This window comes from Haliotis rufescens, unplaced genomic scaffold (assembly GCF_023055435.1).
Source record: "Haliotis rufescens isolate VD_foot unplaced genomic scaffold, xgHalRufe1.0.p SCAF_15, whole genome shotgun sequence".
Classification (NCBI taxonomy): Eukaryota; Metazoa; Mollusca; class Gastropoda; order Lepetellida; family Haliotidae; genus Haliotis; species Haliotis rufescens.
In genome coordinates, this window is record NW_025963835.1 from 17,083,022 (window position 1) to 17,109,820 (window position 26,799).

At 42.3% G+C, this 26,799-nt stretch overlaps 2 protein-coding genes across 2 annotated transcripts; one reads left to right on the plus strand and one right to left on the minus strand.

Annotated features, from left to right (window-relative positions):
* Positions 1–4,504: 4,504 nt before the first annotated feature.
* On the plus strand, positions 4,505–11,066 carry LOC124138753. The gene is made up of 4 exons (XM_046505600.2): positions 4,505–4,657; positions 6,310–6,457; positions 9,673–9,818; positions 10,911–11,066. The coding sequence occupies exons 1-4, from the start codon at positions 4,606–4,608 to the stop codon at positions 10,985–10,987; spliced, it is 423 nt and encodes a 140-aa protein (XP_046361556.1). The 5' UTR covers positions 4,505–4,605; the 3' UTR covers positions 10,988–11,066.
* A 4,168-nt stretch (positions 11,067–15,234) lies between these two features.
* On the minus strand, positions 15,235–25,780 carry LOC124138751. Its single transcript, XM_046505599.2, has 4 exons — positions 25,651–25,780; positions 24,559–24,706; positions 16,068–16,213; positions 15,235–15,363 (listed from the first exon to the last, which is right to left on the minus strand). Exons 1-4 carry the CDS (start codon positions 25,685–25,687, stop codon positions 15,290–15,292), a joined length of 405 nt encoding a protein of 134 aa, XP_046361555.1. The 5' UTR covers positions 25,688–25,780; the 3' UTR covers positions 15,235–15,289.
* Positions 25,781–26,799: the final 1,019 nt, after the last annotated feature.

Consider the following 26,799-nt stretch of genomic DNA (forward strand, 5'->3'; position numbering starts at 1 on the left):
GTATTGTATCCTGAGGGAAGTGATATTGTACGTACTGTATCGTGAGGGAAGTGATCTTGTACGTAATGTATCGTGAGGGAAGCGGTATTGTACGCATTGTATCGTGAGGGAAGTGATATTGTACGTATTGTATCGTGAGGGAAGTGATATGGTACGTATTGTATCGTGAGTGAAGTGATCTTGTACGTATTGTATCGTGAGTGACGGAATATTGTACGTATTGTATCGTGAGGGAAGTGATATGGTACGCATTGTATCGTGAGGGAAGTGATCTTGTACGTATTGTATCCTGAGGGAAGTGAAATTGTACGTATAGTATCGTGAGGTAAGTGATATGGTACGTATTGTATCGTGAGGGAAGTGATATGGCACGTATTGTATCGTGAGGGAAGTGATCTTGTACGTATTGTATCCTGAGGGAAGTGAAATTGTACGTATAGTATCGTGAGGTAAGTGATATGGTACGTATTGTATCGTGAGGGAAGTGATATGGTACGTATAGTATCGTGAGGGAAGTGAAATTGTACATATAGTTTCGTGAGAGAAGCGGTATTGTATCGTGAGGGAGGTGATATGGTACGTTTAGTATCGTGAGGGAAGTAATATGGTATATGTAGCATCGTGAGGGAAGCGGTTTTGACCAGTCCTTGTTTTAGCCCGTAATGCCAGGCAGGCAGGGTAACAACAAGTACCATATTTAAACGTCTTTTTGTATGACGCCGCCGCCGACTTTCCGCTCTGCCACTAGACCACGTAGGCGGTCTTGATTGCGGAAGTTTGACAAACCAGAGCTCGATAATGTGCCCGCATGCACATACTCCAACATCAGATTCATTGCCCTCTCACTGGGGAAGGGGCGGTCGGGTAGCCTAGTGGTTAAAGCGTTCGCTCGTCACGCCGAAGACCCGGGTTCGATTCCCGACATGGGTACAATGTGTGAAGCCTAGTTCTGGTGTCCCTCGCTGGAATATTGCTAAAAGCGGCGTAAAACCATACTCACTCTCTCACTCACTGGGGAAAATATCAAGCTATTGCCGATTACCAAAAAAGATATTATCTGAAAAAGGTTAGAATTTACATAAAACGTTTGTTCCGCCATGACTTTCATCCCAGTGTTAGCTACAGTGTCTTTCATTGACATTCCGTTATATCCTCCTGGAAATAACTCTCTTTCCTATGCGCTGTCGCAAAACATGCCAATCAAATGACGATCTCGAGTTAGACAGGCTCTTTGAAAGAGTTCTGTCAGACAGTGGTTGTCAAGAACAAATAGTTTGCACGTCAACAAGTGACTGAAATATGTTTCCTTTTGGATGTTATGATAAAAGATCACTCAGCTGTGAAAGTGACAATGCAGTCCATCATATGATGACATGCTCATCACGTTCCTCCTGTCTGGCATTTGTTAAGCTGACTGAGGATTAGTTCCAGTGTAATATATCAATAATCGATCATTCTGTACATTTATCCATCTTTATATATGTCCGTTGTTCTGTCTATTGTTCTATAATCATACATGCGTTTGACTTTCCATCTGGGGGTGCGTGTGTTTGTGTGATACATGAGGCTCAAATAGATAAATAAAATATTTCTGTATTTAGAAATGGTGGTATTCAAAGGGTAGGATATGGTACTGTAAAAAGATTCTGAAATGAAAATACGATTGTATTATTAATGATTGTGTAGTGTCTATTTATCATATTTGATGTGGTGATTACCTATGATTCACGGAAATATTAAGTAAAATTATAATTTTCGAGAATATGTATTGTATCGCTCATTGTATTTTTGATTATCATTCGAGCATGATATTTCTCTCTATGTTTTATTCTGCTATAATATCATTCTACAAAATATTTATATCAACATTCTACCATTCTCGTTATCATTCTGTTTGTTATATCTCTTTTTGCACAGTTGCGTTGCTCAAGCGCGTCAGAATATTGGGTCCTGGATTTTCATCCAGGTTCTCGTCCTGATAATGATCTTGGTTTGTTAGCACCATATATCTGTCCTCGTCGTTTTCATCAAATGTGACAGCGTCTAAGACCATCACCACTACGCTATCCTTTTACTGGGCCACGTCATGATGCCGCTGATAGTACAGTTCACGACCGGGTAAAACCCCCCAAACAACTTGTCACTCACGTAGCTGTCTGGAAGCTTCTAAAAGGCTGGATGTACCTCTATATACTTCAGCAACCCATGCTTGCCATAAAAGTCGACTATACTTGTCGTAAGAGGCGACTAACGGGATCGGGTGGTCAGGCTCGCTGACTTGGTTGATGCATGTCATCGATCCCAATTGCGTGGATCGATGCTCATGATTTCAGTCACTGGATTGTCTGGTCCAGACTCGATTATTTACAGACCGCCGTCATATTGCTGGAATATTGCTGAGTGTGCCGTAAAACAACATACCAACAAACCAACCTCTATAGGAGCGAGATGAGGGTGATTTGACGTCTTCTGCGCCTTATCCACTTGCCTAATGCGGACAGGATACCTGTCTGAAAACGCCGACTTTTATGCCTGGTTCCAACATTGTTTCCCGGAATCAGAACGGAATACGTGCCTCATTCAAGTCACTTGACTGCGACATTTATGAGTGCACTAACTAATAAAAGGGCTGCTATACATTGCTGCTGCCATATATTTTGAACCACTGTTTTGCATTTTATGATTGGAAACCTTACCCCGTTAGTTTCAATATACAGTAAACTACGGTTAAAACGAACTCAAAAGGGCGTTATAAGCATATATACAGCATATATACAGGAAATGTTCGGGACCAAAAAATAATTTCGTTATATCCGTCAGCTCGTTATAAGCGTTTTCGTTATAACCGTAGTTTACTGTAGTTTGTATTTTATTCATTGAATTTGTGTGGTTATTTACTGATTTCACAATTTAGTTTTGTACGTCCTGAATTTGGTGTAAATCTCAGCGTTTCGACTTGGGAATAAACTCGTAACACTACTGTTGATTTCTATCGTCAATATATTTATCAATCTACCCGCATTTATCGGTATCATATATCGAGCAGGTCAATCAGGCTTGCTTTTACGTGTATGTAGCTTCTGTCAATTACGGAGCAGGTATAATTAGCAAATAAACGTTCTGTTTTCAATGTAGAGCTAGGTTACCTGTAGATTTAACCACAAAAAATGAATTTGACGTCGCAGTTAGTTATCCTATAACTTGAAATACATTTTCGTGATATGTCATATTTTCTGTCCTAAAAGTTTTGCCACACAACACAATAATGTCCTTACAGAAATATTTGAGTTCTTCAGTAATGACAAGGTTATAATGTCATTACAATCATATATTTAGTTCCTCAGTATAAACTGCATACTAATGCCATTACAGAAGTATATAGTGTTATATGGCAGTGTAATTTATCGTTAAACAATGGTTGTAACTATATTACCTAATTTCTGTTGAGATTCAGTATAAGTTCACTGCATTGTTTTACGACAATGATTAGTTGTTAGGAATGTAGTATTATTCATTGTAAGCATCGGCGGGGACGTTATTATATTTAGATGCTCGAACTATCTGTAAACTTCCGGCATAGAATGGATAGATGTCAAGCGTTATGGAAACATGGGGAATATTCTGTGATGTTTCACTGAAGCTGGACTGGTCTAGCACTGTGTGGAAAGTACTGGAGACGAGTTAGACTTTTAAAGTGGACGGGGTGCGTGCCTGTCTCATCTTTCACATCTCATCTCGCATTTCATCTGACATTACAATAAGACCAGCGTTTTATGAAGATCACTTATCATCTCGGATTAAAAGCCTACGCCTATCTCGGAAGCTTGACCCCTGTTGCGGATAGGTGAATATTATTATCACTGAACTTGTTTATATCACCAGTGTCATCATATTTGCATTTGATACAGCCATTGAGTATTGCACTACCACTCTATTGCATACTGCCATTGCTGTGTAAACCGAGTTAATTGTGTAATACAATTGTTGATTGTATAGGGGTTAAAGCGTTTGCTCGTCACGCCGAAGACCCTGGTTCTATTCCCGACAAGGGTACAATGTGTGAAGCCCATTTTTGGTGTCCCCCGCCGTGATATTAATTTTACTTGAATATTGCTGAAAGCGGCGTAAAGCCATACTCACTCATTCACTTTAAACATTTTGTTTCAATTCGGGAATCGACACCTAACAATAGAGCCCCTCGGTAGAGCTTACACAATATGTCGTTACAGAAAAAATTGTAGCCCTCAGTATAAACAACATAATAATGTCATTTCAAACATATATGCGCTTTTCAGTGTCGACAACATAATTGTGTGATTTCAGACATATTTGAGCTCTTCCGTTTCGAGAAAATAATATTACCATTACATAAATATATAAGTGCTCTAGTATCGACAACGTCATAATGTCACAACAGAAATATATAAGTCCTGTAGTGTCGACAAGGTTATCACAACATTACAGAAATAGATTGAACTCATTGGTGTCGACAAAGTTTAGTCCTCACAGAGTAAACTGCTGCTCAGACACTTTCAGTTCTTATCTCCCTGATTCAAGGGCCAGCATTCTCGTCTTATCACCTCCCAGCCGCCTTCTTAGAAACTAATGGTCACCATGTTGAAAACATTAATCCTGTGCCTGGCCATACCGCTTGCTGGTAAGATCACCTGTGAACATTGTAGTGTCTGCATAGATTGAACACACCGACGGTCAGGACACGCAATCTGCATCTGTTCAGTTAAGACATAATCTAACTTTGATATCATTTCGTTTCGTACCGAACTGGTCAAATAATGACTAGTCCGTAACACCAAGAGGACAAGATGGACACTTTCATTTTGAATGTGTATTTCTTCTTTATAGTACCGTCCTCATCGCTTTGGTTTCTGTTTTTCATGTTTCAAGATATTTATTGTTAAACGGTAATTTCTTTTTCGATAAAACATCATATGTTATCTCGCGGTTTTCTCGACACGTCTGTATTATACATTCGATCATAACATATGTATGTTAGTCTGATGAGTATACCTTGTGTTTCCATTATTGTTAAAGTATTTGGGGTATTTGAATTCGAAATCGAATTTGTCGTCTCCTTTTGAACTCGTATGTATCAAGGGGGCACGGGTGGTCCAGTCGTCTAAGGCGCCGAGATTCGCTGTGCAGAGTTGCGTCCCTTGGGCTCGCCAGAAACCTACATGTATGATTGTGGGTTGGAATCCTAGTTCGCCCCGATTATGTTTCTAGGTTTGTCAGCACCATACCCGTGCTCGTGGGTTTCACCGAAGTGGTAAACGTCTGAGACCTGCATCACTTCGGGTTTTCCTCCCAAATTAAGCTGACACGCCGCGATATAATATTGTTGAAAGCGGCGTTAAACCAAACCCACTCGCTCACTATTTTGATAAAGGTGAACATCCTTACATGTTTATGTATACAAATATATGTGTGACAGCTACACTCTGTGTGAACTTTTACAACAACGTCACAAAAGCGTTCGTAGCATACTGTCTTCAGGAACATTCCAGACAGTGAGTGTTTGTTTTTTGTTTGCTGTTTACCCCCTAACTCAGCAATATTCCAGCTATATGACATCGGTCTGTAAATAATCCAGTCTGGACCAGACAATCCAGTGACTGATATCATGAGCATCGATCCACACAATTTGGATACGATGACATCAACCAAGTCGGTTAGCCTGGCCACCCAATCCCGTTAGTCGCCTCTTACAAGCATAGTCGCTTCTTACGGCAAGTATTGGTTGCTGAAGACCCTTTCTACCCCGGAACCTACACGGGCCGAGTGAGTGAGTGAATGAGCGTACCAAAGATTAAATGAGGGTCAGGGATTCTAACAAACGGTCATAGGATCCAGCTCGACTAAGAAAAGCAACTAAAGGACGACCAAGGCTCGCAAACAGCTTCTGTTCCAGATAGCTTGTTTGCTTGGACTGTTGTTTAACACCACACTCCAGCCTATCTGTAAATAAACGAGTCTGGATCATGCAATCCTGTGATTGACATCATGAGCATTGATCCCCAGAATTGGGATGCAATGGCATGCATCAACCAAGTCAGCGAGCCTGACCTCCCGATCCTTTGAGTCGCCCCATGAGCATCGATCCACGCATTTGGGATATGATGACATGCATCAACCAAGTCAGTGAGCTTGACCACCTGATCCCGTAAGTCGTCTCTTACAAGCATAGTCGCCTCTTCCGACAAGCATCGGTTGCTGGGGGCGTATATTCTTACCCGGAATCGCACGGGTTGATTCCAGACAGATAATAGGACGGTATACTTCTGCCCACAGCTTCCTGGACCTTGGACTGCACTGGATTGGAGAACGGCATCTACCTGTACACCTGCTTCTCCTACACCGAATGCGTCAACGGCAGTAAGGGAGTCATCAAGTGTGCCTCCAATGAAGTGTTCAGTTCAAAGGATGGTTTATGCATCAAGTAGGTGTTAACATGTAGTTTAAAAATCACTATGCCTTAAGCTGCTGCCTAGAGTGAGTGAGTGAGTATGGTTTTACGCCGCTTTTAGCACTATTCCAGCAATATGACGGCGGGGGGCACCAGAAATGGGCTTCACACATTGTACCCATGTCGGGAATCGAACCCGGGTCTTCGGCGTGACGAGCGAATGCTTTAACCACTAGGCTACCCGACCGCCCCGCTATTGCCTAGAAGGTGCTCCCTTTGTTTGTAATTGTATAATCCGTATGTCCCAAGTTTTATTTGCCTAGAAGATATTTGCCATATAATGGCTTGTATTACACTCTTCAAGAAAGAAACGCGATAATGAGAATGTTGATTTCGTTAATTTATGAAACAGTCAATACAAATGCAATGATTGATCAATTTTTGATTGAACGATACTAGTCACACATTCGTGTAGTGCATAAACGCAACCGTTTTTGACTTTTGTAGCTTTAATCAGCATATATGACTGCGCGAAAATAGCATGGAAAGAAAATCAAAATCAGAATGCACGTGCTAGTTGTGACAATCACGTGCAGTAACAATGACTATAAAAGGTCAAAACGTCATTCAACATTTTGTCATACGTTTGTCGACTAATGTAAGTGGGAAAATGCCGAGAGTGAATGCTGCCAATGGCAACATCGCCATATGACGTCTTGAAGCTGGAGAGTCCCAGTCGGCAGTAGCACGTCATTTCAACTAACCAGAGCACCTTATCTCATTTATGGGATCGGTACTCAAGCCTCAATTCAACCCAAGATCGTCCCAGATGTGAAACACGAAGAGTTACCACCCCTGCACAAGATCGCTACATCCGGGTCTTCCACCTACGTTATGGACATGCTACTACCCCCGAGACTGCATGACATGTGCCTGGTTTGAGGTGGGTATCGGACCAAACAATCGGGAATCGTACGCGAGTGGTGGGATTTAGACGCAGAAGACCGATATGTGTCGCTGTATTGAGACGTTTGCATCGACGACAACGTATGGAGTTCAGTGACGTGATGAATCACGATTTCTTCTCCAACGCTGAGATGGAAGACCGACGTGTCTACCGACGTCGAAATGGACGTTTTGCACAGAAATGCATTCCACATGTCAAAAGATTTTGTGGCTGACGTGTGATGGTGTGGGGAGCCATATCCAACACACTCAGCAATATTCCAGTCGGAAGTCTGTAAAAAAACGAGTCTGGACCAGACAATCCAGTGATTGACATCAATTGGGATACGATGACATGCATCAGCCAAGTCAGCGATCCTGGCCACCCGATCCCGTCAGTCGCCTCTTTCGGCCAAGGTTTCTGGAGACCTATTGTCCTACCCGGATATTCACAGTCTGGTAAATGAAAAGATTAACTTTGAACTTGAAGCATTTTCCCCTCGTGTCAAGGGCAGGGGTGTTTCATAGGAGACACGAAAACATATTGTTATCAGATAAGATATAACAATGCAATGACGTTATAATGAAGGATAATAACTCACACAAAATACCCGGCTCCTAAAAAATATTTGTATTATTATGTAATGATTATTTTAATGCATATAATTCAAGATTTGACTTATTAAATTATGATTCACAGGTGAGTTGTTTCTGTATTTGAAACATACTGACTTGCACTGCAGAAATGCCATCATTTCTTTTTACATTCTTGATTAAGACTTATGTTCATCTATGCATGACATTCCCAGGTCATTGACTCCAGTTTGAGTTTAAAATTTACGAGTTAATGATGAATTATGAGCTGAAAAAGTTTTGTTAAATCTCTGTTAAGAACATTTCTTACGGCCACTTGAGCTTAGCTGTCAGAAACTGTCTGTCAGCGAAAACAGCCACGATTGTGTTCAGTAACCTACTTGAGACGGGATTTTTTTGGGTTAGAAACGTGAACAAAAATGAAAATCCCGCACGTAAATAGCAGTGATCAGTTATGTTAATTCGACAGTTTCAGTTCTTGTCTCCGGGTGAAATCAATGAATGATTTCTTTGTTTTAGTACATTTCAATTCTTTATATCCTAGAAGTCTGTCAAGATAAAATTTTGACATTCCCTTTGAACTTTAATCTAATATGAAGCGTGATTTAATGAGAAACCTGTATTAGCAAAGCTCACAATTTGAGCGAATGAACAATGATATACAGGATCAAGTTAGGAAAATACCCTGAAACAGAATCAGAAATAAAATAAAAGTGACAAAACTCTTTCCGTATCGTAAGACTCCTCTAAGAGTCCATTGTACGATTGTATCTTTATCTCAAGCAATCCTTCAAAGAATATTTAGCATCGGAAAAACATAAATGCATAATGTGATCAAAAACACAAGTCATGTTCGTAATGTTTTCTAAGAATGTAGGGTCGGTAGGATGAGAAATTTAATTGTTCATATTTTCTATTTCCGTTTGGATTGTGTGTGGATGTGACAGGAACGGTAAGCTGTGGGAACAAAGACACACACTGTTTATAGCGCCGGTGAATTAATAAATAGTACTTGAGCATGAGCCATTGAGTACTACTTATCTAATTTAAAAAACCGTACACCAACGCGTCATTTTCAGTCTCCGCGTTAAAAAATTATTGTACTTGTGTTTTTTAGGTAACGATTGTTAAGTCGGGTATGAATAAACAAAGTTATAAAAAATAATACGCTGAATCATACTTCCGTAACGACTTCCGTCGCTATTCAAATTGATGTATTATCAACGCAGCTACTACATTTTTGCAGATGTCCCCTGTCGACCAGACCGTACTCTTATTGCGAAACGATTGGTTTTTAACCCCCTCGTAGCACTAGTATCCCAAATGTTTCAGGAGAGAGAACAAAAGCTCTCCCTGTATCCACCTTATCCGACGTGAGATGTAATGTTAACCACGGGAATATATATTTTGATCTGTAAGTGCATCCAGTTACTTTACCCATATTAAATGCCGTGGTGTGCCGTGTGTCTCATAGTCTATATGGCTTGACATTGTATATTTGTGATGAACATTTTTATTATCTTGTGTGACAAATTAATGAAACCATTTTCTTCTCTCCTCTTCCCCTTCTCCTCCTCCTCCTTCCCCTCCTCCTTCTCCTTATCCTCCTTCTTCTCCTTCTCCCCCTCCTTCTCCTCCTCCTTATTCTCCTTCTCCTCCTTCTACCAATCCTCCCCTTCATCTTCTTCTTTTTCTTCTTCTTCTTCTAGACCCATAGATAATTCGTGGCCCTGTCAGGATGTGGTAGACTGTAAGACGCTCCCGGACAAGCGCTACGCCGACGCAAAGGGAGGGTGCCACACCTACTACACATGTCAAAACGGCTACTTCTACGGACACAACTACTGTCCAGACGGTACCAATCTTTAACTGGTCATAAAGTCTCTGGTTCTCTTCACCTAAAAAAACTATCATATTCTTGCATATTCATGACACAAACTTGGAGCGAAATGTAATTATTGCCACAGAAAATTCTTGAAAAAAATATTATGCTTCAGACTGTTGAAAAAATTGTCTGCCACAAAAATTACATTGTTGCAAAGTAGTTGTCTTTAAATAATATTCAGGCACGTAGTTTTAGTTGATAAAATATCTGGTTATGCAGCTGTAACTGATATAATCTCCAGCCAAATCCCGTGTTTAATATTGTACATCGAGAACCAAATAGTTTTTCTGCTTGCATAATAAAGGCAGCACCGATTAATCCATTTTCTTTGGGGATGTCTACAGGATGTGTCACCTGTATTTTGAGACATCTTTGTGGACTGAAATCGAACTTAAGATACAATTACTTGTGGCATTTCCGGTATAAAGGTATTTGCTTCCCAATCAACTGACATCTGAAACAACACGATTCCCGTGAAGATCCGGGTTAGAATAGGTCTTCAGCAACCAACAGTTGACCATGCTTGTCGTAAGAGGCGACCAACGGGATCGGGTGGTCAGACTCGCTGACTTGGTTGATGCATGTCATCGTATCGATGCTAATGATGCCAATAACTGGATTGTCTGGTCCAGACTCGATTATTTACCGACTTCCGTCATATGGCTGGAATATTGATGAGTGTGACGTTAAACAACAAACAAACAAATGATACAACAAGATGTGCTATCATTTATAATTGGTAACCGGCAGTATAGTGCTGTTATTTTAACATTTCGGGGGGCACGGGTGGTCCAGTCGTCTAAGGCGCCGCGATTCGCTGTGCAGAGTTGCGTCCCTTAGGCACGCCAGAAACCTATGATTGTGGGTTCGAATCCCGGTTCGCCCCGATTATGTTTCTAGGTTTGTCAGCACCATACCCGTGCTCGTGGGTTTCACCGAAGTGGTAAACGTCTGAGACCTGCATCACTTCGGGCTTTCCTCCCACATTAAGCTGACACGCCGCGATATAACTGGAATATTTAAACCCAACTCACTCACTCACTCACTATTCTAACATTTCAGGAACGGTGTTTGACGAGGAGCATCAGTTCTGCAACTGGCCGTCAAATGTAAAGAAACCTTGTGGAACTGCAGATTAGAGAGTATACTGAAGACGTTCCTTAATACATGGTATTTCGAGCTTTTTTTACACAATAAAAGTGCTCCAATACTCCTGTTTGACCGGCTTGGTGTGCATAGGTTTGTATATAGTGAGTTGGGTTTAACGCCGCTTTTAACAGTATTACAGTTGCATCGCGGTGTGTCAGCTTAATGTGGGAGGAAAGCCCGAAGTCATGCAGGTCATGACGTTTACCGCTTCGGTGAAACCCACGAGCACGGGTATGGTGCTGACAAAACTAGAAACATAATCGGGACGAACACACAATCATAGTTTCCTGGCGTGTCCAAGGGACGCAACTCTGCACAGCGAAACGCGGTGTTTTAGACGACTGGGCCACCCGTGCCCCCGTTTGTATATAGATAAGGTAGTATGAAATGTGTGTGTGTTACTCATCTCTATGTCATGTCAAAGACTGATAAATGTTCAACTTGATATTGTGGATAGAGCGTCTGACTGGAGAGCGAAAGGTAATACCAAAAGACGTTAAAAGGTGGTACTTGTTGAATAACCCCGTCTGGTCCTCGTCTTTATGGACATTAAACAAGGACTGGTAGGGTTCGGAGTCAGTACACTGTGTCCGAGTAGAGCATCCGTGTTAAACTGCGACAGGGTGTATCAGTGGGCTGGAACTATCGAGGGAGCATTAGTCCGGACTAGAACCAACAGTCACGCACGCACGTACACTCGTGCGCGCGCGAACACACACACACACACACACACACACACACACACACACACACACACACACACACACACACACACACACACACACACACACACACACACACACACACATGTATGCACGTACTTGTATGCACGTGACTGTATTAGTGCAATAATCTCGAAAGCGATATCACCTCCACACTCGCCAAAATCTTACGCTCTCGTGATAATCCTCCACGCTCGCCAAGATCTTACACTCTCGTGTTAATCCTCCACACTCGCCAAGATCTTACACACTCGTGATAACCCTCCACAGTCGCCAAGTTCTTACACACTCGTGATGATCCTCCACACTCGCCAAGATCTTACGCTCTCGTGATGATCCTCCACACTCGCCAAGATCTCACACTCTCGTCATGATCCTCCACACTCGCCAAGATCTTACGCTCTCGTGACAATCCTCCACACTCGCCAAGATCTCACGCTCTCGTGATGATCCTCCACACTCGGCAAGATCTTACGCTCTCGTCATGATCCTCCACACTCGCCAAGATCTCACGCTCTCGTCATGATCCTCCACACTCGCCAAGATCTTACGCTCTCGTGACAATCCTCCACACTCGCCAAGATCTCACGCTCTCGTGATGATCCTCCACACTCGGCAAGATCTTACGCTCTCGTCATGATCCTCCACACTCGCCAAGATCTTACGCTCTCGTGACAATCCTCCACACTCTCCAAGATCTCACGCTCTCGTGATGATCCTCCACACTCGGCAAGATCTTACGCTCTCGTCATGATCCTCCACACTCGCCAAGATCTCACGCTCTCGTCATGATCCTCCACACTCGCCAAGATCTTACGCTCTCGTGACAATCCTCCACACTCGGCAAGATCTCACGCTCTCGTGATGATCCTCCACACTCGCCAAGATCTTACGCTCTCGCCATGATCCTCCACACTCGCCAAGATCTTACGCTCTCGTGACAATCCTCCACACTCGCCAAGATCTTACGCTCTCGTCATGATCCTCCATACTCGCCAAAATCTTACGCTCTCGTGATAATCCTCCACGCTCGCCAAGATCTTACACTCTCGTGTTGATCCTCCATACTCGCCAAGATCTTACACACTCGTGATAACCCTCCACAGTCGCCAAGTTCTTACACACTCGTGATGATCCTCCACACTCGCCAAGATCTTACGCTCTCGTGATGATCCTCCACACTCGCCAAGATCTCACACTCTCGTCATGATCCTCCACACTCTCCAAGATCTTACGCTCTCGTGATGATCCTCCACACTCGCCAAGATCTCACGCTCTCGTCATGATCCTCCACACTCGCCAAGATCTTACGCTCTCGTCATGATCCTCCACACTCGCCAAGATCTTACGCTCTCGTCATGATCCTCCACACTCGCCAAGATCTTACGCTCTCGTCATGATCCTCCACACTCGCCAAGATCTTACGCTCTCGTGCTGATCCTCCACACTCGCCAAGATCTTACGCTCTCGTCATGATCCTCCACACTCGCAAAGATTTTACGCTCTCGTCATGATCCTCCACACTCGCCAAGATCTTACGCTCTCGTCATGATCCTCCACACTCGCCAAGATCTTACACTCTCGTGCTGATCCTCCACACTCGCCAAGAACTCACACTCTCCTGATGATCCTCCACACTCGCCAAGATCTTACTCTCTCGTCATGATAACTATACTAAACCATTTGTTATATCACGTCCCACAATATCATATGACAGCCTAATAGTTTAATACTATTTCTAACTCTTTTGTTTGTAATTTTTTGTTTGTTTTCAAATGGCAAATATTTTTAAAAGTGTACTTAATGTATATACACAATAGTTTCCTAATACCAAGCAGCTTAGATTATTCTTTCATAAGGTTCTGTCGGTATAAAGAGGCATTATTTATGTACATGGAAACATTTTGTAAGATACTTCTTTTTGTGTTTAACAGCAGTGTAACAAATTTAATAATATTAGGGTACCTGTAATAATAAGCTTGCAGGTATTTTTCTCTAAGGTGTAAATACACTGGACATACAAGTAAGAAATGAAATTCATCTTCTACTGAGTTTAAACTACATAGATTACAGATTCTTTCTTCACGAGGAATGTTTGCATAACGCCCTGTTTCTATTAAAAGGTCGTGAGAAGAACATCTAAAACGTGAAAGAGCCGTTCGATATGTTTTAACATTAACTTTTGATAAATAATCTTCCATAATTATTTCTGATTTAAACATTTTGTAATAAGAGCACTTGTTTGTTAGAGTCAATGATGCAGTCCAAGACTGTAAATAAATATCCTTTAATCTCTGGGTTAATGAAAGTATAAACATTGATTTGGAGTACACATTTTGGTTTTGCCAAATATTACCAAAGCCACAACTGAAAGTAATTCTCTAACACCTGTAACCCAGTTTCTTTTCCCATTATTATCATAAACTATCATCATATTATAACACTTTTTTGGCAATCTATATGAGGGCATGTCAATAAGTCTCAGCCAGTATTTAATAACCTTTATATTTGAATATACATAGAGAGGGAATCTTCCACATTCTCCATACACCACCAAGCTGGAAGTGTTTATTTTAACACCTAGATACTTTTTGCAAACATATAAATGAATCTTTTCTATGGCATCAAAGTGCTGTAAACCCCAGACTTCTGCCCCATACAACAAAATGGGGAGTATCTTTATATCAAATATTTTTAAAAATGCGCTCGTCAAAGTACTACATACTCGTCATAGTACTACATGCTCGTCATAGTACTGCACGCTCGTCATAGTACCCCAGGCTCGTCATAGTACTACACGCTCGTCATAGTACTACACACTCGCCATAGTACTACACACTCGCCATAGTGCTACACACTCGCCATAGTACCACAGGCTCGTCATAGTACTACACGCTCGTCATAGTACTACACGCTCGTAATAGTACTATATGTTCGTCATAGTACCCCAGGCTCGTCATAGTACTACACGCTCGTCATAGTACTACACGCTCGTCATAGTACTATATGTTCGTCATAGTACCCCAGGCTCGTCATAGTACTACACGCTCGTCATAGTACTATATGTTCGTCATAGTCCCCTAGGCTCGTCATAGTACTAAACACTCGTCATAGTACTACACACTCGCCATAGTACTATATGTTCGTCATAGTACCCAAGGCTCGTCATAGTACTACACGCTCGTCATAGTACTATATGTTCGCCATAGTACCCCAGGCTCGTCATAGTACTACACGCTCGTCATAGTACTATATGTTCGTCATAGTACCCCAGGCTCGGCATAGTACTACACACTCGGCATAGTACTACACACTCGCCATAGTGCTACACACTCGCCATAGTACTACACGCTCGTCATAGTACCCCAGGCTCGTCATAGTACTACACGCTCGTCATAGTACTATATGTTCGTCATAGTACCCCAGGCTCGTCATAGTACTACACGCTCGTCATACGTGTGCTCAGTATGATCCTCTACTGTACTTTGCTCTTTCTGACCATGCATCAAAATGGGTTATGCTTTCGAGCTGGTTTTATTTCTGTCAAAGGATTACAATTTCTGTCTCAGTTCAGGCTGTGCCACATGGAGGCGGGACGTTGTAGGGCCAGTTGCACAATTGTTTTTCAAAGTCGAACACAAGACCTGAAAAAAGATTGTTACCAGTAGTACTACCTTACAGCACAGGAGAGACTTTTTTTTGTCTATATGAGTTGGAAATACCATCACCAGATTAGTTTTACCCGATTGCTTACCAAGCTGTAGAAGAGTAACATGAGTGAGTGAGTGAGTGAGTGAGTGAGTGAGCGAGTGAGCGAGTGAGTGAGTGAGTGAGTGAGTGGGTGGTATTGTTGGTGAGTGAGTGGGTGGGTTAGTGGTATTGTTGGTGGTATTGTTGGTGAGTGAGTGAGTGAGTGAGTGGGAGGGTGGGTGAGTGAGTGAGTGAGTGAGTGAGTGAGTTAGTAAATGAGTGAGTGAGTTAGTGAGTGGGTGGATGGGTATGTGGGTGGTATGGTTAGTGAGTGAGTGAGTGAGTGAGTGAGTGAGTGAGTGAGTGAGTGAGTGTGAAATATCACGGCGGCACGGCGGGGAACACCAGGAATGGGTTACACACATTGTACCCATGGGGATTCGTACCCGTATCTTCGACGTGGAGAGCGAAGGCATTTACCACTAGGCTGACCTCTGTGTCAGGTATTACATTACTACCAAACACCGAATAAAACATAAAACATCAAAACACTATAGCCCTTTATACAATGCAAAACAGGAAAATTACTTTCATTTGAAATGCATGGATGAGTTCATCAATAAAATAAACATTAGTGATTTATTTCGCATAGACCTACCATCGGGACAGAAGCTGTTTCCCAAGAATAAGCCGTTATGACAAGTGTAATAGGATTGGCAGCCCTCATTGTAGTCGGGGTATCTGTTGTCGGCCAGGTTCTGGCAGTTTACCACATTTGTGCATGGCCAGTACCCTCCGGTAGGACTGATGGTAAAAAATATTCACTATTAGTGTTGTAGTGAGTGAGTGAGTTGGGTTTAACGCCGCTTTCAACATTATTCCAGTTATATCACGGCGTGTCAGCTTAATGTGGCAGGAAAACCCGAAGTAATGCAGGTCTCAGACTTTACCACTTCGGTGAAACCCGGGAGCACGGGTGTGGTGCTGACAAACCTAGAAACATAATCGGGTGAACCGTGATTCGAAACCGGAAATCCTAGGTTTCTGGCATGCCCAAGGGACGCAACTCTGTACAACGAGTTGCGGTGCCTTAGACGACTGAGGCATCCGTGATACCCTCTCTATGCATCGTGTCCAATATGCAGCTTTGAGGACATTACAATGTGTTATCCAGTATTCCATGCTCTAAGACAACCTGTTGTTGAGTGGATGGAGCGTCTGCCGGGGGATCGGAAGGTCGGTTATTCGACGTAAAGAAGACGTAAGAAGACAAACCTAGAAACATAATCGGGGCGAACCGGGATTCGAAGGTTTCTGGCGTGCCCAAGGGACGCAACCCTCCACAGCGAATCGCGGCGCCTTGGACGACTAGGCCCCCCATGCCCCCTAGTGTTGTAGTGAGTACGTAGTGTGTACTTCATTGTGAGCGATGTTCCAGACACAGAAGGACTATGAGGTGAGGTGAGGTGAGGTGTGGTGAGGTGAGGTGAGGTGGGGTTTGTAGCACTCAGAGTGCGTGCGTTCAAGATTATTTCACATGCGTGCGTGAGTGCGTGCGTGAGTGTCATGCCGCAGTTTAACATGGGTATACGACCCAGACACAGTTTACTGCCTTCGAGCTAACGAACTACCTTAATGTCGAGCGCCAGACAGGGTAACAACAAGTACCACACTTAAACGTCTGTTGGTGTGCCGCGACTGAGGATCGAGGTGGAGGTGATCGTGGATTAACGTTAACGATTAACGTTTGTGTTTGTACAGAATGAAGCTCCTGTCTTCAACAAAATAGCATTTACTGATAAACCAGATGAAAAAAACTTTAAAATGTAGACATATTTTGGTTTAAGTAGATATACAACTATCGTCCCCGTTGATTTAAGTATGGTACTATGCTGTATTTATGCAGCGCGCTGTATCTATAAACAATCGAACCTCGTTATGTCGAACTTGGATGTGTCGAATTTCCGGATGTCTCGAACTCATATTCCGGTTATTCCATTATTAGTTATTATCATTTATTCCCGGATCTGCCGAAATGGATCTGAGATTTACCGGTTGTCTCGAACTTATTTGAGTCCCAAGTATCCAAATTAAGCAAAATATTCCCCAAATGACTCGAAACAGTATCAAAACACACAGTGATGACGGTAGGTTTATTTCCATAGAATCCCTCCTTGGTCACGTGAATAGAGCGTTTACTCAGACAGCGGCAGGTCGGTGGTTCCACCCCGGTCGCGTCATACCAAAATATGTTGAAATTTTGCCTGGCGCTAGCAATTAAGTGGATAAAACAAGGACTGGTCGGCTCGGAGTCAGTATACTGTGTCCGAGTTGGATATCCATGTTAAAATGGGGCATGGTTTCTCTGTGGGCTAGTACTTTTAACCCGGACCAGTACAAGCAGCCACACACTTGCATGCGCATCGCTACAAAAGTGTAATAATTTTGAAGCCAATTTATCCCCCCCCCCCCCTCCCCTGTTTACATAATTTCCTGATGCTAGTCATTAATCCTTCACCTAAATAAAAGAGACAAAACACTCTCCATATTCATAAGAAATTTCTGTCAAAAACAGTGACGATTGTACGATTCCGACCATATCATGCGCATGTGTTTATGAATCGCTATCAAATGGTGATGCTACCAGGTGTTCGCCAAAAGATGAGCGTATCCTGCCCCATCGGGGCCACCCGTCACAAACACATGCAAAGTCAAGTCAATTGTTTACCTGAAAAAACATATGGTACAAATGTAAATAAATGTCCTTGTGTGAGTCTCATGTTTATAATTTCTGCGCATTTTGGTTCAACATTATTGTATACCACTGCGAATATTTTGCTTTTTTTTTAGATATGTCTTGTTTCAGTAACATGAGTAGTATAGAGTCAGTAGGCAGGAACCTTTTTTGGTTGAGGGAGGTTGAGTGAAAATAGGGAAGGTAATTGGCTGTTCCAAGTAACGTGATCGGATAGGATGACTCATGCATCAACAGCGCGTCACAGGTGAGGGGGAATGAAAGGTGTGTGTGTTTATAAGGCATAAAAGAATTCGTAAGTAAACAAAAAGTAAAGGGTATTCAATAGAGCTATGCGTATGGCGTGCTGTCCTGAATAGACAAGCAGCCCAGTTTGAATCGAGCGCGCTGGACAACTCACGTGACCACGTCGTTTCAAATTGTTTAATGGTCGTAATGGTTTCGTTAATTTCAGGGGTTAGTAGAAATTTCAATTAGCGTACAACTCACATAGTCGTTTCAAATTGACCGCGCTCGCGAGAGCGTGCGGCCTGGTTTGATGAATGCAGGGTGTGTGTTGAACATGATATACGCCGGGTAATGTAGGTAGGGAAAAAAAAAATGTACGTCTAGCTGGATCAAATCCATCTTATACGGTCTACACGTTGTACACCATGAACGTTGGACAACCTGTATGGAAAAAAAAAATATAGACAAAATAGATAAGACTACGCAATCAGCAAGCTAGCAGTTTACGTTTAGCGCGCAAGAACGAGCTAATGTATAGCAGAGAGACTAAGCGACCGGCCGCCCATAACAATGTCAACATACACTACCCCGGCCTTACAATTAATGTTAATATAACAGCCTCGCCTGAAGCTTCCCATTCATAAATTGTGTGACCAGTGTCCCGTATTTATGATATGTTAGGGAAGATGTGTTGTACATTTGTTATTGTAAAAGGGAGTTATTTCAGAGAGGATATATATATGGGTATTCCCCTCATTAAACCTTTCTTTCGATGGTGTCTATTAAACGTATCCGGTATTTAATACATTTGAATGATGTAGGAAAGTATGTGCGTGTAGATGTTGTACCTATATCCGAACACGAATGTATGACACCTTTCAATAGATCAATTACGGTTATAACCACGACACGCAACATGACTATGAGCGTGGTTAGCAGTTCATATTTTTTAAACACATCGTAAATGACAGATTTCTGATGAATGAACTCGCCCGCACACATGTCTATAGGGTTATGTTCGCCCGAACTGTAAACAGTGACACATTGATAACAGGAAGGGTGTGTGGAATGCACTCGTCCTTGTAAGGGTAAAATACGCGTTTAAACGCACCATTTAAATGATGACGACATTACTTTTTAGATGTATTGGTATCAGTGAGTGAGTGAATTTAGTTTTACGCCACACTCGGCATTATTCAAGCTCTAGGACGGTGGTCTGTCAATAAACGAGCTTGGACCAGACAATCCAGTGATCAACAGCATGAGCAGCGATCTGTGCAACTAGGAACCGATGGCACGTGTCATCCGAGTCGGCGAGACTGACCAACCGATCCCCGTCAGTCGCCGATAAGCATGGGTTACTGAAGCTCCATTCTATAACCCGGGACCTTCACGGGTGTAGTATGACGAAGACTATATACTAATATGCCAAAAAAATGAGAAAAAACAAACAAACAATTCATTCGTATCATTTATTGATTCGAGCCAATCGGTTCCATACAAAGCCGTGATATACGAATGGACAATAGTATTCACTCTGGAACATTATTTAGTCACTCATATACACATGCTGCTGCTGCTCGAAGGCCCTATTGTTTAAATAGCGAGTCCATGTTTTGAAACACATTTCGCACTGTTGAATGTTTCCTTTTCTACGCTGTTTTAAGGTTGAATGGTTGTCTATAGTCTATGCTTTATCCATTGCTTGTAACGATTTCCGTCCAGGAGGTCCCAGTTTCACCATTCCTCTCACGTAGAGGGAAATTCGGCGTTTCTTATCGTTCAAACGCCTCAGTTTACGAGGTGTTTTCAAAATATGAATCAAACTAGACGCGTGGCGTTGACTCGGCATTCTCTTCTGACTGTTAGACTGATATAGTAGTGATGGGTATTTATGCCTAATCGTTCTGCTCACGATCATCATCATCCTCCTCGTCATCACCGTCGTTATCCTCTGCAACGCTATCAGATTCAGTCTCACTTTCTATTTCCGGCATATCCATCAAAGGCAGGATCTCTTTCATCTTGGGTTTTAGGAGGAGTTTGATTTTATTTTTGAGAACGGATTGTTCCGTGGAAGGATTCATGTCTCCCAGGTTGTATAGCATGTTTTGAAACAGAGGTGCCTCTTTAAAGTACGTGGTATATTCCATCGCATAGTTGAGAGTACTACGCACTAGATCCTCCCACCTCAGTTTCAATCTTCTCTCAATCCATTCTTGCGTTCGTCCCTGTCGCTCGTACTGTTTTTTCTGCAGTTTCATCTTGTCATGAAACGTATCGTACACCTGTTTCCAGATGCGTTGTAAGCCTACATTTTGCCACTCCTCGGCTTCCATATTAGTGAATGTTGACTTCCCACGTGGAGGTTTGACGGCAAGACCACTGCCTTTCTGGGAAGAGGCTAGGTCGTCAAAGTCACTGTCATCGTCATCACTCTCGAGTCTGGCACGCTTTCTCTTAGGTTGAAGGCTATTGGCCGGACACCAGTGTTTGATATGTCGCTGTAGATCGTGCATGTTATCTATCAGCACCCCGCAATCTGCGCAAGCCGTGGCCATAGTCAATGATGTCTCACTACTCGTGTCTGAATCGGTTTCAATTGGAGTGAGCTGATGTTGGGGCAATCTCTCTTCTTGTGTCAGAGGACTATCCAGAGATTCTGTCGTAGTCAAGTTCTCCCTACGCAGATCAGGTTCAGACTGTGCTGTTGTTCTCCTGTTTTCCTCATTTATGAGGTTAACATGCAGTCGATCCTTATCTTTGGTGGTAGGTTTTAGATCGATGGTGAGTTGCCCATAGGGAGTTTCAGCAACCTTTTCATACATAGCCATAAAGTGATCCATATGTTCGGGGAAAATTCTACGAGCGAAGAGTTTGATTTGCTGTTTATCTATGGGGGAATGAAACAGGGTGACATAATGCGCGTTCAAAGCAATGTCTCTCGATTCCTTACCTCTCGGAAACAGATTTTGTATCAAGAGAAAGATCAATACATTCTTGTGATGTGAGGTTTGAGTAAACAGCCGCGAAATACGCTTGTCGTGCTTTGCTTCGGCCAGGAAATCATCCAGGACCAACACGTTCTGTTGACGAGCATCAAAGTAATCCTCGTCCAAGATATCGTAGGGAATTCCTTTGACAAAGGTCAGCTGAGGCAGCTGCTCACCGAGGTCCTGATATAATGGCTGCCATTGAGTATAACACCAAACGATGCGGGTAGGTTGGGGTTGAATCAGGCCATGCCGGAGTACATGAGAGGTAAACACAGACTTTCCACAACCACTGGGTCCCACAACGATAGCATTTGAGGGAATCAGGAACTTGAATTGTTCTCGAAGATCAGATATACATGGTAAATGAGGCAGCCACGAGTGGACTTGCGATGGCGGCGGCGGCGGCGGATGTGCTTGTAACGGCGGGTTGGCTTGACGCAGCGGCGGCGGTGGGTGGACTTGCGGCGGCGGCGGCGGCGTTAGCGGGTGGGCTTGTAATGGCGAATGGACTTGCGGCGGCGGGTGGGCTTGTAACAGCGGCGGTATGCTATGTTTATTTCTCCTGTGTCGTAACATGACATCTCTCCTTGAAAACATTTTTTCACAGTCCGGACAGGTGGCAACCCCCATGGTGATCCAATACGGTGTGCGATTAGAGGGTATGAAGCTTTCTTTTATACCCTTGACTCTGTTGACGCTTCAAGGCAGCAAGTGCCCGTTCCACCACAGCCTTCACCTCCGACACATGTTGTATTTTCACGGGTTGGGGTGTTGTCTTCGATCCCTGTTTGGTTGTCATCGTTTTCATTTTAGGTGTTACCTGTCTCTTCTTTGTCTTCAGCGTCGACTTCTTGGCTGCTTGTGGTTTCTTTCTCTGTTGTGATTTTCTCAACGTAGTCTTCCTAAATATATCTCTAGGGTCAAGTCTAATCTCTGATGCTTTCTTCATGTTGTTCACGTCCAATCCGTTTGCTGGCGAGAGTAAAACTGTTTGTCGGGCTACACTACTGTAGAGTTTATACTGTCTTACACGTGCAGGGAATCTTGGAAGACACTCTTTTCTTCACAGCACACTTGTGAGTATGTTAAAAAAGCGATCATATTAGTATATAGTCTTCGTCATACTACACCCGTGAAGGTCCCGGGTTATAGAATGGAGCTTCAGTAACCCATGCTTATCGGCGACTGACGGGGATCGGTTGGTCAATCTCGCCGACTCGGATGACACGTGCCATCGGTTCCTAGTTGCACAGATCGCTGCTCATGCTGTTGATCACTGGATTGTCTGGTCCAAGCTCGTTTATTGACAGACCACCGTCCTAGAGCTTGAATAATGCCGAGTGTGGCGTAAAACTAAATTCACTCACTCACTGATACCAATACATCTAAAAAGTAATGTCGTCATCATTTAAATGGTGCGTTTAAACGCGTATTTTACCCTTACAAGGACGAGTGCATTCCACACACCCTTCCTGTTATCAATGTGTCACTGTTTACAGTTCGGGCGAACATAACCCTATAGACATGTGTGCGGGCGAGTTCATTCATCAGAAATCTGTCATTTACGATGTGTTTAAAAAATATGAACTGCTAACCACGCTCATAGTCATGTTGCGTGTCGTGGTTATAACCGTAATTGATCTATTGAAAGGTGTCATACATTCGTGTTCGGATATAGGTACAACATCTACACGCACATACTTTCCTACATCATTCAAATGTATTAAATACCGGATACGTTTAATAGACACCATCGAAAGAAAGGTTTAATGAGGGGAATACCCATATATATATCCTCTCTGAAATAACTCCCTTTTACAATAACAAATGTACAACACATCTTCCCTAACATATCATAAATACGGGACACTGGTCACACAATTTATGAATGGGAAGCTTCAGGCGAGGCTGTTATATTAACATTAATTGTAAGGCCGGGGTAGTGTATGTTGACATTGTTATGGGCGGCCGGTCGCTTAGTCTCTCTGCTATACATTAGCTCGTTCTTGCGCGCTAAACGTAAACTGCTAGCTTGCTGATTGCGTAGTCTTATCTATTTTGTCTATATTTTTTTTTTTCCATACAGGTTGTCCAACGTTCATGGTGTACAACGTGTAGACCGTATAAGATGGATTTGATCCAGCTAGACGTACATTTTTTTTTTCCCTACCTACATTACCCGGCGTATATCATGTTCAACACACACCCTGCATTCATCAAACCAGGCCGCACGCTCTCGCGAGCGCGGTCAATTTGAAACGACTATGTGAGTTGTACGCTAATTGAAATTTCTACTAACCCCTGAAATTAACGAAACCATTACGACCATTAAACAATTTGAAACGACGTGGTCACGTGAGTTGTCCAGCGCGCTCGATTCAAACTGGGCTGCTTGTCTATTCAGGACAGCACGCCATACGCATAGCTCTATTGAATACCCTTTACTTTTTGTTTACTTACGAATTCTTTTATGCCTTATAAACACACACACCTTTCATTCCCCCTCACCTGTGACGCGCTGTTGATGCATGAGTCATCCTATCCGATCACGTTACTTGGAACAGCCAATTACCTTCCCTATTTTCACTCAACCTCCCTCAACCAAAAAAGGTTCCTGCCTACTGACTCTATACTACTAACATGATCAATGTTATGGTTAATGGTTATGATCATAAAGATGATGTCAAAGATATTAATATTATGACTATTATCATATTTACGGAAGCCCTTAAGGGCCATTTTTATTTTTATTTTTTTCGATACTATCTTGAAATTTCAAGATACTTAGTTGATATTTCAAGATTATTCACTTCAAACGTAGTTTTACATCTTAGGATGTTAAAAACTTAATATCTTGAAATTTCAACTTAGTATCTTAAAATTTCAAGAAAGTATCTTGAAATTTCAAGAAAGTATCTTGAAATTTCAACTTAGTATCTTGAAATTTCAACTTAGTATCTTGAAATTTCAACTTAGTATCTTGAAATTTCAATATAGTATCTTGAAATTTCAACTTAGTATCTTGAAATTTCAACTTAGTATCTTGAAATTTCAATATAGTATCTTGAAATTTCAACTTAGTATCTTGAAATTTCAACTTAGTATCTTGAAATTTCAAGATAGTATCGAAAAAGATAAAAAAAAACAAATGGCCCGTACATATTACTTACGTCACACATCTTTGCTGGTTGGGATCAAAGATGTCAGTGCTGTTGCATCTGATCTCTACTGCCACTCCTTGTATGCAGCGCGTGTATGAGAAGCAGGTGTACTCGTAGATCCCATCTGGCTGACCGGTGCAGTCCAATGCCGTTGCCGCTGAAATATAAGTATGGGTATTGCTGTCAAAATGTAACCTTAACGTGAACATCCGGGGTAGAATAGGTCTTCAGCAACCCATGCTTGCCGTAAAAGGCGACTATGCTTGTCGTAAGAGGTGACTAACTGGATCGGGTGGTCAGGTTCGCTAACTTGGTTGATGCATGTCACCGTATCCCAATTGCCCGGATCGATGCTCATGATGTCAATCACTGGATTGTCTGGTCCAGAAGCGAGTATTTACAGACATATAGCTAGAATATTGCTGAGTGCGGCGTCAAACAACAAACAAATCTTAATGTACCCCTTCGTCTATCATCACTATAACCATGTCCATCGGCTTCGCCAAAGTGAGACACGTAAAGAACATCTTTCATTTCGGCCTTTCCGTGCACTGTGTTTGCAAACCCTGAATTTTAAAAAAAGCAAGCTGAATACCGCGACACCGATGATCCACAACATCGAATTGTGTAAGACCTCAAATGGACCACTAATTTTAGTTCGTTATAACCGTAGTTCGTTATAAGCATATATACAACATCTATACAGCAAATGGCCGGGACCAATAATAAAGATCGTTCGTTATAAACGTATTTTACTGTATTTCTATCGCTCCTAAAAGAAGATAAAATGAAATATTTCAAGGAATCTAAATTAAAGTAATTATCGCGAGGAATGTCCGAGATCGTCATCTCCTGGAGATAATTGATTGAGTTAGTGAGAAGAGTAGGGTTTGACGCCTCTTTAGCAATATTCCAGCAATATCACGGCGGGGAACACCAGAAATGGGCTTCACACATTGTACCCATGTCGGGAATCGAACCCGAGTCTTCGGCCTGACGAGCGAAGGCTTTAACCTGGACGCGACGTTAAACCCAATTTCACCTCACCTCACCTCACCTCACCTCACCTCACCTTAATTCAATGACTGAATCGTTGCTTACCTGCAAAAATTCCCAACAGAACCACCAAGAGCAACATGTCTGGTCGTGGTGATATCTTTTCTGCAGACACAAACGTTACAACAGTCACATGGAAAAAAACATGGAAAGTGACATATGGTTTATGCAATTAGATAAGTAAAGTAGTTTTCCTCGTGACTTCATATCTCAGTGGTTTTCATTGGGTCTGCTGACATGTAGACTATCAAATAGCATGATTGCAGGAAGTTACAGAAATGTTCCTTACATTTAGGCAGGGGACATATGTACTGGTTTACGAGGCGACTTGCATGTCATTGTATCCCGACTGCCTGGATCGTTACTTATAACATCAATCACTGGATTGTCTTATTTGGACTCGATTTTTGTCAGGGCGCCGTCATAATTTTGCACACTATTGCTGAGTCAGGCCGAAATCAATAAATAAACAAACAAATAAACGTCACAAAACGCTTAACTTAATCAGAAGAAACATCTGCTGAAGACAGAATCCATTAAACGATTCTGCTTATGAATCGCAAAAGTCATATGACGCTCTTTGAAATCTAGGAGAAAGAGTATTCGTGTTTTCACCACAAACGTTGTGAAATGTAGACACCAAAGGTTGGCCCTGCTGGAATACTGTTCGACATAAAGCTATGGTTGACTATTGGAAAGTCATACCCCATTCCTTACAGTCTTGAGTCTTGTGGATACATTTTTGTGTCACTCTGAATATTTATGCATGAGTCCCAAAAAGAAACGGATGAGACTGGGGAGTGGCTATTTGACCATTATTGAACGATATCAGATCATCGATATACCTTAAGCCTAAATTAAAATTCTTGGAGAAATTTCTTTGTTTTTATTTTGCCAATCAGAGCAGAAATTCTGACTCAGAAATTCAGAAAATCTAGATGCAAAGAAATACACACGGTGGAAGAAAAAGCCTAGACTAGCTAGACTTGACTTCCTTTTGGTGTCAGAAGACATTGCAAATATAATTTACTACTGATTCTACAATTATACCAGGATACAAATCTGATCACTCTGCAATTATAGTGACTTTTTCAAATACACTTAGAAAAGAAAGAGGTAGGGGCTACTGGAAGTTGAATACAGTTAGTAAAACTTAGTACATCACAGTTTGATTATTTAGAAAACACGATTAAC